This window comes from Alligator mississippiensis, chromosome 3 (genome assembly GCF_030867095.1).
Source record: "Alligator mississippiensis isolate rAllMis1 chromosome 3, rAllMis1, whole genome shotgun sequence".
In the NCBI taxonomy this organism is placed as follows: Eukaryota; Metazoa; Chordata; order Crocodylia; family Alligatoridae; genus Alligator; species Alligator mississippiensis.
Genome location: NC_081826.1, coordinates 14272446 through 14288255, shown reverse-complemented (window position 1 = coordinate 14288255; position 15810 = coordinate 14272446). Strand labels below are relative to the sequence as shown.

At 38.3% G+C, this 15810-nt stretch overlaps 1 protein-coding gene across 13 annotated transcripts in view; it reads left to right on the top strand.

Annotated features, from left to right (window-relative positions):
* The window catches only part of PHF20L1 (PHD finger protein 20 like 1), an 80641-nt gene extending 67258 nt beyond the window's left edge, over nt 1–13383 (top strand). For 11 of the 13 annotated variants that reach the window (XM_059723732.1, XM_059723726.1, XM_059723725.1 and 8 more), the window contains 4 exons: nt 693–888; nt 1984–2353; nt 6016–6181; nt 8031–13383. In XM_059723732.1, coding sequence (XP_059579715.1) covers nt 693–888; nt 1984–2353; nt 6016–6181; nt 8031–8173 — 875 coding nt within the window. In that variant the 3' untranslated portion in view covers nt 8174–13383. Of the gene's footprint in view, nt 1–692; nt 889–1983; nt 2354–6015; nt 6182–8030 lie in introns of those variants that run through there. The other 2 variants (XR_009460620.1, XM_059723734.1) reach the window with 2 other exon arrangements.
* Nucleotides 13384–15810: the final 2427 nt, after the last annotated feature.

Here is a 15810-nt window from a genome sequence, read left to right as displayed (position 1 = left end):
CATACACTCACCAGAACAACACCCTTGTTGCTCTCCCCACTGACCCTAATCCAGAGACTCAACAGGCCTATCTCCAGTTTCATACTGGAGTTTCATACTCCAGTTTCATAGTGGAGCTCTGAGCCATCACACAAGTCTTTCACATAAAGCACACTCCTTTTCTTTTCCCCTGCCTGTCCTTCCTGAACAGCTTATACCCATCCATGATAGTGCTGTAGTCATGCGAGCTCCCACCAAGGCTCTGTTATTCCAATTATATCATAGCTCTGTGACCACAAGGACTTCCAGTTCTTCCAGCTTGTTTCTCAGGCTCTGTGCATTTGTGCGCAGACACCTGAGGTAACTAGTGGATTACATTAAGACAAGATTTTTTACTGTCCAGTAATTATTAATTACTGTTCCCAGGCCTGTCTTCTAGAGGTGTTTTGTAGACTCCTATTGAGCAGGAGGATTGTAAGGTCCAAGAGGGAGTGATGGTTCTGGGAAAAATGTGTTCCTACTGGTATTTGTTGATCTTTGCCTTTTATTTTATAAAGTAAAATATCTTAGTTATCTTACAGAATGAAATGAATTGATTTGGACCTCACTGTAACTGAATTTTAAAGCACTCAGCAGTGACAAAATGTTCAGCATAGCACCTTTGAAAGTTGCAGTCACTTTAAAAAAATGCCTTCTGCTTGCTTCCCTCATAGGTCAGAGATGGAGTGCCAAATATCTTTATGATAAGGACTGGTTAAACAATGGGCATATGTGTGGATTATCTTTTTTGAAAGAAAACTACTCTCACCTAAATGCCAAAAAGATTGTGTCAACACATCACCTGTTGGCTGATGTGTATGGAGTAACTGAAATATTACATGGCTTGCAGCTGCAGATTGGGATACTCAAGTAAGTGTGGTCTCCTATTCTCCATCTTTGTACCCTCCGAGAGGTGGACATGAGTTCTGCCAGACATTTTAAATGTAGGGTATATTCTAGACCTGGCAGTCAACACACATTTAACCAGTGTGCTCTTGATAATGATGTAGCACAGCATTACAGGGCAGATGCCAGGTTTCTCTTGAACATCTCAATGCAGAAAAATCGATTGCTTGTCTTTTTTGACTAAGCTGTACAAAAACTGTTGGTAAGTAGGAATTAACTAAACTCTTTCTTCCACTAAGCACTAAAATGTGTTTGTGTTCCTGCTGTTGATTGGTGTTGATCAATATTCATGCAAAGGAAAAATATTATGAAGAGGTTACAGACTTTTTGGATGAGAAGCTTCCATGTTGGTATCTGCTAAATCCAGTTTAAAAGCAAGCTTCAGTAGTTCTAAATCTTGCCATTTTGCAGTCTTTTCCACCTGGGGTTGCAAAGCACTAACAAACCATTATAATTTAATGCCCTGTGAGGCTGCAAATTATTATTCCAAATTTACAGGAGTCACAGATTGGTTATGATATGTGCCACAGTGCATTGTAGAGTTGTGGTACTTGCTGTATACTCTGTAGTACGTATGGAGCAGACCCTAACTCCTCTATCCTTTACTTCTAAACAGTAGTCTTCGTGGCTCTCAATAATCTATTGTGAGTATTATATTACAAATGCATTTAGTCTTTTCGGTGGCCTGACTGGCTAACCTTCTTTTTGATCACATTTCCTAATTATATTTTCGGTGTGCAACTTGTAAGATAAGGCCATATCCTCAAGTTCAGTGAGAGCTGTGGGCCCGGCACCAACAGGATCAGATTTTTTTGGGATCATTGGTGTTTTTGTTGCATCTTAGAAGTCTTATTAAAGATGATGGAGTTGTGCTGGATTTTCCGTGACATAAGAAGCCTGTGAGAACGCTGCATGAAACATTTGGCATCACTGTTCACTAAAAGACAAATGTTTTTCTATTGTTTCTTTAATTGTAATGAAACAGAAATGGGAATTTAAATGGAGTTCAGTGGTATGAGCTATTGTTGAATCCTAACTTCTTTCTTCCCCTCTTTCCAGAAATAAACATCACCCTGACCTTCATCTCTGGGCTTGTTCAGGGATGAGAAAAGAGCAAGAGCAGATATCCCTCGGAGTGGAGAAAAAAATAGTGACTTTGCCAGATACTGTTAATCTACCTGAAAGGACGTGTCAGAGTCAAAACCATAAAGAGCCCCCTAGTTTACCCCAGAAGATGGAAGAAACATATATTACAAGTGAGCACAGTTACCAAAAACCACAGAATTTTGGTCAAGACTGCAAAGCAGTTACTGACCCTGTGAGCTCAGATGATGAGGATACGAGTAGTTTTGAGGAAGATCAGGAATTCCGTTCAGAGAATAAAACCTATTTACAATATTCTTTTAAAGAAGATGGCATGAGTGATCAGGTAAAACTCATTATTCATTTCTGAAGATTCTTAGTTAGTGCATCATCTCTTATGCACTCTTAAATAATCTCTTAATAAAACTCAAATCTCTCTCTTAAATAAAATTCAAAATTGTAAGAAATGCCCATTTCTGAATTTTCTGCTTGTGTATATCCTATAAGTAGCCAAAAGAAATCAGAACCACCCATTTAAATGAAGTTGGATGTATTAAAAACTTCTATGACAAAGTAGGCAGAGGTTTAGGTTGTAATGCCAGCTATGGTGAATTTAAATACTTAAAACAAGAACTATAAATATATTAATGTTTAAATATAAAAGTTACCTTTGCTGTCCATAGCGATATATTTTCAAGTAGCTTGTTAATACATAAGGGAATTTAGAATGATATTTTTTCAAGCTCTCACAAATAGCTAGAGATTTCCTGATCAAAAAGGAACAAAAACTCTTTATAGCGCTTCAAGGGAAGGAGAGAAACTTGCACTGTAGAAACACGTGGTTGACTGGCAGCATTATGCTGTAACTGTCTTCTTAAATAATGAAATTAATATGGAATGACTGCACCAGTTTCTCATGCAGCAGTTTGAAGTGCATGCGTCTGTATAAGTAGCAAAAATTGCGTTTCTGAATCATGAAAAAAAAATCTATCTGGGCTTTGGGGCAGAATTAAGGAATCTTGGGCAAATTCAACTGACTTTACTGACTTTGTCATATTTATTTATTAGATGTGGAGGGAGGGACCTGCTGAGTCGAGTAGATCCTTCCTTTCTGCTATACTCCTTTAGCCCTCTATAAAACAGTTCATTGGCAAATGTCAGCCTAGACCTTCCTCTGTACTCGTATTGCAGCTTTCTGTCTAGCCTCATTGTACTCTGTGCCTTTTTTCCTATGTGAGCCACTCTCCATTTAGCCTGAGTTTCATTTCAGATCAGCTTTGGTAGTTGCTTAAAGATGCTGTTTTTTAACTGTTTGAACTAACTCAAGATCAGCTGCCTTTTTTAAAGGTGTCTCTTTTCACTGCTTGAGAAATCCTTGTCTATGCCCTAGCAATCTTACTTCTAGACTGCTGCAATCCCCTGTTGTCTGGTTGTTTAGATTCCTGTTGATATTCCTCTCCAAACCACACTCAGATCTTGTTGTTTAAGGTGGAGATCCTATGCATCTCCTGAAAAGTGGCGTTCTTGCCTTTTGGAGTTTTAGCTAATCTTCCCCTTCCTCTATTTTGGGATCTGGTCTCATTTTAACATCTTAACTTGTACCTTAGCCTCTGCATTTTCATACCACTTTTTTGCAATTTTCTTTATCAAGTATTAATGCAATTTTTGATGTCTTGTCCCTTGAATATACCCTCCCTTCTCCTGTGGAATGGTTTTCCTCAAAGTCCATCTTTTGCAACTACCTTTCAAAGGCTGACCTGTGCTCTTGGGACATATTATAAAGGCTAAATTATAAAAACAATACAAAAATGGGTCTAATATGACATATACTTATAAAAAAAAAAAATGACTTGCACTTTATTTTATATTCCCTTTTGCACTCTCTAGCCTTGATAGCTTGTAAGGCTCTCAAGACAGAGACATTTAGTTTGCCTATTTACCTATGGCAGTGTGTAATTTATAAAGTTAGAAACTGATGTTTTCAGGAGTGTGCCATTGGGTCCTGAAAGTAGAGGAAAACAGTAGGTTTTCCTTTTTTTTTTGGTTTATAAAGGCCTATACAAATGAAAAACAAGAGACCCAAAGAAATAATGCCAGGAGTTAAAGAAACAAAGAAAGTTGTTTGATAGAGGGAAGAATTTTTAGTTAAAGTTAAGCTTTAGTTTATTTTTAAATCTATTGAACTTCAGCAATTAATCCCTATGCCTCTGACTCTTTTAGTTAAGGTATGTGTGCTAGTAACATGCATCTTACAAGGCATAACCTACAGAACCTCCAGCAGAAGGAGAGAGAAACCAAACTTACCATTTTATTTTCTATGTAAGGCTTATGAAAATCAAGCAGAGAAGAGGAAATCATCCTTCATTAAAATTAACAGTGATATTTCAGGCCACCTTTGCCAGACACCCCCCCCCCCCCCCAAAAAAAAAAAAATCCGCACATGCCTTTTATAGAAGCAAAATAATAGAAATCCTTTTTTTAATAAAAATTGTGTATTATCTTTAAGATAGAGCTTTTTCAAGCAGATATAATGACACATTTCCAGTAATGTTTGTTCCTTTCTCTGGCATCTGACTAACAACAGTACGATCAACATAGTATTTTCTTTGAGTTTAGTTTATAAAATATAATGTGCGCTTATATTCAACGAGCTGCAGTAGATGTGTGATCATAGAGTTATAAAAATAAAGTTACCTGTCTCATAGACCAAAGGGACTGTTATCCCAGAATTCAGTTTCTCCTGGGAGATTTGTTGCTCTCCCAGGAGAAACCGCAAGTGTACAGATGTTCAGGATTTTTCTCCCAGAGCAGAAATGGCTGTTGAAGAAGAAAAATAATCCTGGAACAAGCAAAGTTAAATAATTTCCAGGAGAATTTCTCCTGGGAGAGTAAATGACTGTACTCATTGTCTTCTGAGAATGAGCCACAGCATGATCCTCCAGCATCCTAGGGTGCTTTGCATCTGTCCTTTTCTTTCCCCCCTAGGAGACAGTGTGTCACTCACTGGACTTTGCTGCTGCAGCCAGACAGCAAGCAGAACATGCCCCCGTCAATCCCACAGGGAGACACAGGCTGATTCTGAGCAGTTTGGGTTGGTCAATCAGGGCTACCCTGTGTGCTGCTGCCATCTGTCTCTGGGCAGACTGAGGGAACCCAAAGAACACGCTAAGATGTGTGCGTAGGGGCCTCTTGTCTGCACAGGGTCATCACTGCAAACTCTCTCCTCTTCAAGGGTTGAGCATTCAAATGCCTGTTCAAGTATCTCTGAATAAGTTTTTCTACCAGGAAAACAAGCCTGGGAGAATTCTCCCAGGTCATTTGAATGTGTCTTTGCAGCCAGTCTTAATTATCTGGCCCTTTTTAAAGTGTTAGCCATGTTATATAACTGATACATCCCTGTGGCAGCAAGTTACATCTGTAGGAAGAAGAAATACAATCTTAGTTTCAAATCTGCCCTCCATTAAAATTTTGATTTTGAAGTAGACCAGTAAACTTTGACATTTTAGATGTTATTCTATCTTTGTTATTCCATGAAGGTATTTTCACTTCATGCTTTGGCTGCAACAAGAGCAAAACACCCTTAAATGTTTGCTTATGTTGGTAACAGTTCATTGGTACAATCAGCACTTGATGAACAAAGAGCTAGAAGTTTATACAGCAGAGTGATGAGACATGGGCCACTACTATCCTATCAAACAGAATGCAAGAATTGTTCAATGTTGTGCTCCCCCCTTCTTTTTAAAAACATTTTTTTTTACGCACTTTGTTTTCATGGTTTTTCCAAAACCTGGATTGGCCTAATTTTTTTGCAGTTTGTTTCAATCTATCTTAAAAAGCTAAATACTATGATATATGGGGCTTTTTGGTGAAGTAGCCAGTAGTTTGATTTAAAATTGCATAGTTCAAGGCATTTACCCTAAGTATTGAAATGAGAGACACGATTCAAAGGGTAAATTTGAAAATTAGCATTTTATTAGGTGTTAACTTTATTTCTTTGTATCCATGAAGAAGACCTCGGCTGAAGGGAACACAGTATTTGCTTGCAATGAGAAAAAAGGATCCGAAGAACAAGTGGATGCGCATCTTCAATGGCAGCTAAATCTCCTTACCCACATAGAGAATGTGCAGAATGAAGTCACCAGCAGAATGGACCTGATTGAAAAAGAAGTTGATGGTAATTGTATTAATCCAAATATTGCATAATGATTTCTTATTTGAGTTTATATTAAAAACTTTAGACAGACTCCAATCACTTGTTCTATCGCCTCAAGTAAGGAAAGTAACTGAAACACTAATTGAGGCCCAGAATTTCAGATTTGGGCCTGTAGTTTTGTGTGCCCAATTTTAGACATGGATGGCCTGATTTTTTTCAAAAGTTTGAATGTCTGCAGCACCTGGTGAGACTGAGCTCACACAACCTCTGCGCATTGTTAACTGAATTTAGAAAACTTAGGCCAATCTGAGTTGCCCAAGATCACACAGCATATGAAATATCAGGCTTCGGCTTTTTTGCTGTACCTGAGAGTCAGTTCCCTTTATCTTATCAGGTAAAGCTGGTAATATTGGCTTAGTGGTATTTGAAAGTAGTTAAGAGAAGATATGTTTCCACCTTATCTGTGTATCTGATTTACTGCCCATTGGTTTGAAAGCAGCATTAAAATGATACTGTAGGACTAAATATTACAGTAGAGGAATATTTTTCTAGAGACTTATTTCACAAGTGATTAAGTTAAAACACAGGGTAGTTTTAAGTCTACTTAATTCTTTCTTGTCTAATACAAGATAGTATTAGCACTGGTAGCAGAAACACGGCAAGTCTGAGTGCATGTGCATTGCCTGTATTTCTAGAAAAAAGAAAAAAGTTTGCAGCAGCTGCAGCCTCCCAGGCTCAGGTGCACGTCTGCAGCTGGGAGCCCTATCAGCTTGGGAGCTCTCAGGTTCTGGTGTGCACATGGACACTCCCAGTTGGGATCTCCAATCAGTTGACAGGACTCCCAGCCACAGTGGCCCTTGGCCACATGCTCATTTAATGCCGTGATAGGAGGCAACTACAAAGCTATTTTGTGGAGTAACTTTGTAGCCTCTTTTCAACATACCATTAATTGATTGTGTGGCTGGGTGACCACTTAAGGCATGATTTAACCACTTAAAGTTAATCATGTCTTAAGTGTAACATATAGCATATAGATGGGGCCTAAGACACAGTGAACATGGGGCCTCTTGTCTGGCATATTGAGTTGTTGTTTAAGGTCTTAATTTGCCCCCAGTTATCTTTGTTAGTGGTATTTAGTTATACCAATTAGCAGTGGTCATAAGGTTGACCATCGTTACCTGCTTGGAGGAGTACATATTCCTATGGAGCGCTTAATTAACTTTATGATTCTTAATTAACGATCGGAGTCTTTGATAGGCTGTACTTCGATAGAAAAGAGGGTGAATGCCATAGAAATGTATGAGCTAACCGTGAGCATGCTCATCTCAGGCTTAGCTGAAGCCTGAAGTAAACCCTCAACTGAACAAACTTTGGATTCCCTTGTCTTAAATCTAGGTCTCAGTTGATACTGTTTGCAAGGGTTAGGTACTGATCTACACACAACAGTAAAAGGGGAGTCATAGTTTTGGAACCATTTGAGCCTAAAAATCCCTATCTAGGAAGCGTTAAATAGTGTAAGTATATACTGAGTTATTATAGCAGGCTTCTCTGTGTTAGTGTGTTATCTTCAGTAGTGGATGTTCAAGGTGCACATGCCATTGGCAATAGCAGTTGTATGGTTGGTTTTGATGTCTTGAAATGCAACTCTCTTATTCCTTGGAGTAAGGGTGAGAGACAATAGCTATATAAATTTGGGTTGGAAATTTGGGGCCAAATCCTAAACATGTTGAATTTACTAAGTGTCTTGGCATTAACTTAAGTGGCACTGCAATATGGCCCTTATTACATTTCTACATATCCAAGCTGTTGAGGGTTACTCATTTTTTTCCTACTGATTCCTTTCTAATTACATTCTTCTTTTCCTGGGTAGTTTTAGAAAGCTGGCTTGACTTCACTGGAGAACTGGAACCACCAGACCCTCTTGCAAGACTGCCTCAGCTCAAGCGACGTATCAAACAGCTCTTAACTGACATGGGGAAAGTACAGCAGATAGCTACACTCTGCTCTGTATGACAGGAGGAAGAATAAAGGAATAAAAATAGGCTCTCTACAATGAATTTGTGTATTAGCCACCAGACTGACAGAAAGACAGGAAAAAGCTGAACATTTATCTGTTTCTGTGCCGATTTATATTATTAACCTAAGCTCTGGAGAGGGGAGAGGAAATCTAAAGAAAGAATATTGATAGCGAAGATAATTTTCTATGTCCAAGCAAATTACGGTATATCAAGCATAGACCTACATCAATATGCTCTGAAAGACTAGGCAGGTTAATGACAGATTTTTGTGGTTATACAAGAAGGTTCAAGAAATCTCTACAAAGAAAAGTGCTATAACGTATAGCAGACAGGTCCAAATTCACAAGTGTCAGTTGACATAAAACTGAGTTGGGTGGAAAAATATAAATTCCTGATGATTTCCTCTTATGTTGCTAGCAAAATACAAACATGGAGATCTGTATCCCTTATATAATCGATCCATCTATCAAAATCAAAACATAGACAGAGAACTTATTTTTTGTAGTCCAGGCTTACTTCCTTGTCTAATGAATGTGCAGGAAAATGAAAACACTAGCTTCTTTTGGAAAAGAAAGTATTTGTGGTGGTGGTCTTATATAAGTATTTTTAAATGGAATCCTCATTACAGCACCCATAGGCTTCTTTTAAAATGTAAGTGGCAAATAGTAGTCAGATGTGCCAAATAATATTAAAACCACTGAGATGAGAGTTTGAATATAATGAAGATACATGAAGGGTTGTTTTGTGGGGTTTTCTCTTCTTTTATTTTATTTGAAAGTCCTATATGGTGCCAGCAATCCATCCAAAATTGTATCTAGCTTATATTTTTTTACGTTTTCTGGCAGTATTCAGGATTCAAAATACAATTTGTGTCCTGGGTAGCTCTGTTTGGTGTTAGCCCTCTGAAATTTTACCAACCTCAGCTGGGATGAGGAATAATGACAAGAGCAGCAAAAACTATGCGTGGCTCTGAATAACTAAACCACTAAATATCACAAAGAGACTTTATCTGAAATGTTTTTATAAAACTTTTAGCTTCAGTTATAAATGAAAAAAGCATCATGAAACCAAAGGCAACCTAGATGCTCTGTTAGCTCTTGCTGGATTTTGAGCCAAGGACTTTCTCTGTGCCTGTGCTCACATGAGTTGCCGCTGCACCCAGTGCTTACATTTACATGTATGTGCATGTATATGTGCATATACACACATATACCTATGTACATACTATATACCTATTTATCTACACATGTCTAGTTTTATTACAATAGACTAAAGACTGGTGGTTAACATGAAATGTTACCTTTTAACAAGCAGTTTCTAAAATTGAAAATAATGTATGTACAGGTTTTGAAATTTGTAAAATACAACTGTTAAAAGGAGGCTATTTAACTGATGACATTAAGATACTTGAACATTTTATGCCTCAGCTGTTTATCAGTTCTACTTATCTGTATAAAACGCATTTTAGAACCGATAGACAGTAAACTTGAATTTACCTTTTGATAAGAGTACAAGCCACTGTACATTCAAAAATTATTTAAATTTGCAAACACACTGTTCTATATGTAAGGTACTGTATGTAAAACTGTTTATTAAAACTATTCTGCATACTCTACATCTTCCAATTTTCTTCCTGTCCTATATACAAATGTGAAAAAAGAAAAAGAAGCTGATTAAAATAATGTACAGACCCTCAAAACCATACCATTTCTTGATTGCCTTTTGAGGATTCATACAGGTGAAAAAAGTGCCAAAGATGGATCGTGTAGGAAAGATTTTGAAGCTGGTACATTGAACTTTCATCATAAAAATGTAGGACAGTAGCATGGCTGAGTGATTATTGAAAAGTACCAACATTGAGGTCTCCAGATTGTCTGTCATGTCTGAAGTAAGTTATCACTCTAAATATCTAAGTCTGAAGTAAACACGTCAACCCCAGTTACAGAGTAGTTGCTATTTAAAAGGTCTCTTTTACTACTGGTTACCACATCATAGTATTGGAAATATTGCTATTCTTTGAGTGCAAAACTCAACCCAACCTTAATTATGGAGCCAGGACTGTCAACTCCATAATTTAAAGGAACCATGATGACTTTTAATGGCAACTGTTAATGTTTTTTATAGTTTGATGCTTAAATAAGTGCTTAAGATTATAATGAATAGCTTTTGAAAGTGATCTACTTGCTCTTTCAGTGTGCCAGACATTTTTATATATTATTCTTTTGATGCATATCCTTGAATGTGGTACTGTGTGTACTGTATAGAAGAAATGTAAATCTAGATACACAACTTGAAACCAAGTAGGTAGTATTTACATCATGAATGCAGTACACACTAGCCATGTTACTGTGTGTGTGAGTGTGTGTGCGTGTGAGTGTGCATGCGTGCAAAATAACAATATAATGAAGGAAGAGCTGGACAGAGAGATTTCAGGTAGGAGGAAGGAGGTTCCATTCTCAGTACAATGAGCTGTAAGAATATTATCACTTAAAGATGGGAAAGTTATATGAGTTTAGGAGAAGGTAATCTGGTATACTTTAACTGGAAAGATTTATGTGATCCGAAGAGAAAGAAACAGAAACATACAACAGATCTCCATTAAAATGTTGTTATGGTTGCAAAGTCAAACAGAAATTGAAGTTGCTCATGCAATCTTAATTAATTCTCCTTCCATATGTTTTTGAGAGAGGTAGTTAGCTGTGTTAATCTAACATCAGTCAGAAGGCAAGGTAGGGTAGCACCCTTCAAAGACTAACTTGTTCAGAAAGGCTTAAGCTTTCATCAGTGACCGCCTACTTTGCCAGTTGCTGTGAAATATACTGATGAAGTAGGCTGTTGCCTATTAAAGTGGATGCCTTTCTGAATAAGTTAGTCTTTAAGGTGCTGCCTTCCTCTGCCTTCTGCCTGTACGTTTTTCTTGTAGTCTGTCATTTACATGATTACACCCTTTACCTTGTAGGGTACCCTTCTCCCCTGCCTTCCCCACACCCCATTCACCATATATGATGGACAGAACCCACTGATGAACTGCTCAACATTTCTTTCTATCGTCACTAATTCACTAGTTGTGAAACATCTCATATTTAGCGCACAGAGTTCAAACCCTGCACTGGACAATGACTTGTTTCCTTACTGGCAATACTGTAACACGTCACTGTAGGTTCTGAATGGTGTACAGGCTTTAATTTTCACCACAATTGTGGTTTAATTGATATTACAATCATCCTCCTTATCCAAATGTGTTTTTGGCCTTAATCTCTGTTACTCAAATGCCCAGTGTTCAAGACGCTTGGGAGCTGGCACTTTTTCAGGGCATGTAGCATTTTTATAACACTTTGATGTCAGTACTGTGCATTGAATATAGTTGCAGTTCAAATTGCTCAGCACTTCTGCAGGTCAAGTCCCAGGTATCTCAGGTTGGATCACTGGAGAAGGAAGCTCATGCTTAGTTGGCTACCTGTGAAAATGTTGGGTTCTGTGAATGAATTCATGTGGTAGAGTAAGGAACTCTGGCTTTCCAGCGGACATTCATTAGTCTTAATCATGAAACTATCCTTTATCTTCTCAGAAGCCCTTGCCTCATTTGCCACATAGTTTCCAACTTTCTTAACAAATGAGGCAGGGATCTTATAGATCATAACCATATTCTGAACACCACTGATTCCAAGGAGTGCTGGGGAGAATAGTATGTGAGGATGGAATAACGGCTGTCATTATGCATATGTATGCAGAGGCCAAATTCAGCATTCTTAGACTAATTTAATTTTAACACTTCCCAACTTCTGAGTGTTTGACTTTGCAACTTTTCTGGAATGCAATATGTTGTGTAACTTCTTATGTTTTTGAAAATAGGCTTTCCATCCAACAGAGCCATATTGTGATGACTAATGACTAATTAGCAGTGTAGTGAAATGTTTAGATCCACAGCATAGATCGCTACCGGTTGAGCTGTGGAGTCACTGGTAGCAATAGTTGGCTGTTATCCTCTTTGGATTAGTCATGCAGGGAATGAGAGACGCTTTTCAAGTGGGTTTTGTATGTATGTGCTAAAGACTTGATAGAGTAGTAGGATTTGGGAATCTTCTTCCTTCCCTCCCCACCCCCTGCCTCTAACCTCAAAAAACCTAAAAAAAAAATTGTTTTTTTTCCCTATAACCTCATGGGGAGTTAAATTCTAATTCAACTCTTTCTACTGAAACTTGAATACCTAGAAAAAGTGATGAGAGAGCTTGGGCCTGGAAAATTGCAGCTGAACAGTTTCACAAAATTGTAAGCAAATGAAAACAGGGGTTTTTATCATGGAAAATGTAGTGTTGAAGGGTGTCGGGTAATAAACTCTCCTTCTTTACTTATCCTACCATTGTACACAATGTGTAAGAGTACTTGCCTTTGCAATGTGGCTCTCCAAATGTAGAACCTATTTTCTTCCCTCCTTTTCCTCCTCATGAAATCTTTCAGTCCATAAATTTTAGAGTGCTTATTAAACACAAAGGGCTTTCATATTTTCTGATTGACTGTTGCTAGCCCTATACTTTATATATATTTTTTGTTTGTATTGGGTCATGGATGTTTTTTGTTACAATGATTTCATATTGGTTTTTATCATGCTATGTGATGTCCTTAGCACTGGGTGTGGGGTCCATCTTTAGCAATAAGTATTATACACTGTGTGTATATTTGTTATGTGCAGAATAGGAGAGGAGCATTTGACGATGGTGAAAATACACTTGAACAAAACACGGTGTTGATTGGGCAGCTATTCTGTACCAGCCTGGGCAACTCAGAACTACTGGAAAAGAATGGAAGTACGCATCCAGGAAACGAAACAGTTTGTAAAAGACAAAATATAATGAACTTCCAAAACATGCCATTTAATCTGGACAGTTTGCACGCGCACACCTGGAGATGAGCTAACATGGTTTTCTGTGGGTTTGTTGAGAAACTAAAATCCAGTTCAATCGCTTAATTGCCTTCGAATGGCTGTTCAGTTTTGGGACCTGCTCGTGACTGTTTCCATGCAGTTATTCAACCTAGCTGTGTGTGTCAGTGTATTGTCATTAGAAGGTTGGAGAGAGTCAGCACTGAATTGTTAAATCTTCCCTGAGAGAAGAAAGGTATTTTCTTTCATGATTTTGTTTTATAATAGCAATAATGTTGGTTACGTTCTAATATACTCACAATAAAGGCCTATTGAGATTGGTTAAACGCCTGGGCTTCCTTTTGATAAACCATAAGTTTCAACATGGTGCTTTTGAGAACCATCATTTTATTACAAATAGTGTGTTGACTGATTTTTGATTACTGTCTAGGACAGCGTACAACTTTAAGACACAGTACTTAGAACGTTTTTCTGCTGCTAAGCTATTATTGGTATTATTTTTTAATGTACATGTTTAATTGTGCTGTCCAATATGTTGAGGTGTTTTGTCTTTCAAAAGCTGTGCACAGATGATGTTCTCTCTGTTTGGACATATCTCCTCCAGTTGATTTTTGTTATCTTTTTAGTGTTGCTACACAATAATTGACATTTGTTATTGTTAATTCTCTGTATTGCAGTGGTACCTAAAGACCCAGATCCAGTCCCATTGTAATAGACATAGTACGAAGATAGTCCCTGCTTCACCTAACAGATCAGCTAAGATATAGACGATATGCAACAGGTGAACAAATGACTAAGTAAGTAGTTAAAGGAAGAGGAAGGGCCAAATAATATTTGCTAGATACTGAGTAGTGAATATTAACCATGTCACTGCTAAATTTCCTAGTAGTTGGAAGATAGCACTGAAATTGTTCATCCTTTTCTTCAGAGAAGTAATAAGCATTATATTAAATGTTAATACTGGTGAGATTCTCCATTTTGAACTCATGACAAATGTAACTAGTGCTTTCCGGGATTGTTGAATGACAGTTGTCCCCAAATAATGCAGAATTCCTAAATTGAACCCATCATTAATAGCAGCTCTATGAAATGAGAAGTTGTAGCTCCTCTGGCCAGTATTCTGTTTGCTTCTCATGGCTGCAGTGTGTACGGTGACTCTTCTACCTTGGACTTTCAGTGTTTAAGATGCTTCAAACCTTGTTCATACAAACCAGTAGCAATGAACTTGGCTAAGAAGTCCTACACACTAGGGAACAAGCTATGCCCTTACTTTCATTCTGCTCCAGGGGGAAAAAAAGGTGTTGGGATGTGGGCAAGGGGAAATCTGATATCTGTATTCAGGAATGAATGGAACAAGTTACTAAAACGTTGCTAGAAGAAAGGATCAATGGGATATGCAGTAAGCTAAAGAGACTGCCTGAATACTTAACAGCAGGGGTCAGCAACGTACAGCTCCCAGCCCGGCTCTGACCTGCAAAGAGGTTGGATCTGGCTCGAGAAAGTCTGAGCCGACCTGGTTGGTACAGGGGATTTGGTGTCATGCAACTGCACCAAGCCATCTCTCCTCTTTATAGCACCCTCTTCAGTAGGCCTCCCTGCTGTGCTCCCTACTCATGCTTGCCTTAGCTGTAGAGGGGCCAGATATTGCAGCAAGATTAAGGTCAGGCACTTTGAGATTAGTGTTTGGGGTGGCGTGGGGGAGGCAGGAAGAACAGCAGGGCATCCCATATCAAGGACGTGGTCACAAGCTCCAACCCCTGCCTTACAGTTGTTGCTCAAGGTTACAGCACTTGGCAAAAAACCTTTTTAGCTTTTCTAATACCTCCTTTCAACCAGAGTTGTCAGATGTAAAATATATTCACAGTCAAATTCAGACCTCAGTGTAAGTAGCTGCACCATTTTGGTTTTTTTAATGTACAGAATTGCATTTTTTTTTTTTTTTACTGTTTTAATCAGCCTGTTGCTGTGGTCTCACTCCCAATCCAGTAGATTATTTTTTTCTTTGCCTGTTCAGTGGTGGGCATGGATTAAAACACAGGTTTTTATATCAGCCTCTACAATATCTAAAATATACCTACAGCTGAAACCTGGAAAACTGTACATGGTCTCCAAATGGATACACAAGATGAAAGTCATTCTACCAGACCAAAATACTCTCCATATTGCTCTACAAAGTAGTAGGCTTAAATACTGACATGGACATTCTGTATCCACAGCACTGAAGCCTCCGTGCACCCAACGGGAAACTAGAATGAGCACGAAATTACAGCGAACAAATTCTCAGCATTGTATCTCCACTTCTAGGGAGTCTGGAAAGGGTGTAACGCAGGGGTGAGCAATTAACGCAGGGGTTGGCAATTATTTTGGGCGGAGGGCTGCTTACTGAGTTTTGGCAAGCCATCGAGGGCCGCATGACAGGCAGTCAGGGGCAGATAAATATTAATTTTCTAAATTTTTCAGGGGCCCCACGGGTGGATAGAATGGCCTGGTGGGCTGCATTGTGCCCACCCCTGGTGTAATGTCTAAGTAATGAAATGACACAGACTAGTACTGCCTAGTGAGGCTGTTTTATTTCATTGCTGTTGCATTTTTCTAATTGCGGGATTTTTCAATTTAGCTGGGGTTATTCATTTTCAAAATAAAACGGTGATTAAAAAAATGAGGGGGAAAAAATCTGAGAGAAATAGAACAGACAAATATCTCATCCAGAATCTAGATATCGACATTGCATGGAAGGTAACAAGGTTCAGCTT